At 44.8% G+C, this 1,760-nt stretch overlaps 1 protein-coding gene across 1 annotated transcript; it reads right to left on the reverse strand.

Annotated features, from left to right (window-relative positions):
• Positions 1–4: 4 nt before the first annotated feature.
• LOC121815746 (G-protein coupled receptor 183-like) lies at positions 5–878 on the reverse strand (the record flags this gene model as incomplete). Its single annotated transcript, XM_042227903.1, has 1 exon — positions 5–878. A coding segment is annotated over exon 1 (771 nt), but the record flags the coding sequence as incomplete, so codon positions are not given.
• Between the last annotated feature and the right edge of the window lie 882 nt (positions 879–1,760).

The raw sequence follows: 1,760 nt of genomic DNA on the forward strand, positions 1-1,760 counted from the left end.
GAGGGGAGTAGTAGTCCTCAAATGGAAACAGAGCAACAAGTGGCAGGTAGTTGAACACGATGATACACAGGATAGAGAGCACCATCTTGAAGGCCTTCTTTTTCATGGGGTGCATTGCATCTTTCCCTGCACCGGTGGACTTCTTCAGTGCCCACAGGATGCTTGCGTTACACACCACCATCCAAGTAAATGTTGCCAGTACCTCACCGGTGAACAACTTTTCAAAGTTGGGGAGCCCTCCCACCATCTTGGCTGCTGAGTAGGCAAAGGTGAGGCAGAGCACCAGCACTGAGAGGCCTAACCTGTACTTGAAGTGTTTAAGTTGCCCAAAAGCGATTGGAAAGAGTACAGCTACAAAGCGATCCAAGCAGATGCAGGAGAGGAACAACGGACCGCTGGTGTCTTTCACGCCATAGGAGAACTTAATGGCAGACAACACCTCTTTGAGCTTCCAGAGGTAGAGATTAAGAAAGCTCAGGGGGGTCATTGCACCAAAGTAGGCATCCATGAAGGCCAAGCAGCCCAAGAATATGTCTGAAGTGGAGGGCTCTTTGCGATTGTGGATGAGAATAGCAATGACGAGTAAGTTGGCCGGGATACCCAAGATTACATTGATGCACTGAATGGCCAGGTCAAAGAGAACGGCCTCTATCAGGTTGTCGCACCCATCAATAGCACTGAAGGATGTTGCCGTGCTGTTTATGAATGCTGTGGTATTGAGAAGCAGCTGGGTCAGGATGGATGTTGAGCTGAGTGATGAATCATTTGTGTCCATGTTTGTGCTACCACAAGAATCAGCAGTCTGATGGGAGAGGAGCGAGAAGGATTATTGAGCTTCTGACCAGTCAGAAGCACAAAAAACAGCAGCTGATACCACTGAAACCATGCAATTATTAAAGTGTTTTGGTTTCTTTTACATCTGTGAAGCCAAAGCCTGTCTGCTAATTAGAATCCCTGCTTCTGCTCTGCTGAGATTCATCTTACAAGTAGAGATAAAGTAGCTCCAGAGACAGTAAAAACATGTCGCAAACACCGTCAGAGCCTCTCCTCAGGCTGTTATCATGTTATTGTGTCTGTGCGGACTCTCCTCTGGGAAACGTGACTCCCCCTAGGAACATGTAACTCACTTAAGAGAGTCATTCTAAAAGCACCACCCTTTCACAGAAGGATAAAAAGGGCAGTGATTGCCAAATTAAAATGGAAAAGGTCATATTCTGTTCAAGATTATTGTAAGTAATGTCAGTGGGAATTTGGTCAATTCTTGGAGCTTTTAAAAGCCCATTTCTGACATTTAGCTCATCTTTAAGCTAATTTCAAAAAAGAAGGATGATAACTTGGAAAATGAATTTTATCAAAGGTGGACTGATGGAATAAAAACATTCATAAGCCATAAGTTTAGTTTCTCTGTCTTTGGGTCCTACAAGAAGATTTTTGATGTTTCTTCTGCAGTTTTTTTTATGAATATCAGGTTTTGTTCTGGGCTTCGGGAATGTTTGCAGCAGCTCGTAGTCAGCCAGATTTGAACAATGTGAAAGTGCAAGAGTTTTTAAATGGAGTACACCTGAGCTACCTCCAGTAATGGACTATAATAAGCCAGAGGCTGTGACTGTTCCTTGCCATCGAGGGAACTGTTCTGCTATAATACAGACCTTTCTTGAGCTCTGTTCCTTAGTGGGCGATGTTTCTGACGTGCTTCTGCTGCAGGCCACAAACGCTCCGGTGGGACTAATCACGGGAGGAGTAATCTTTGGCAAAGATGC

The sequence above is a fragment of the Haplochromis burtoni genome, unplaced genomic scaffold (genome assembly GCF_018398535.1).
Source record: "Haplochromis burtoni strain Fernald_Lab_line unplaced genomic scaffold, NCSU_Asbu1 Contig_290, whole genome shotgun sequence".
Lineage (NCBI taxonomy): Eukaryota > Metazoa > Chordata > Actinopteri > Cichliformes > Cichlidae > Haplochromis > Haplochromis burtoni.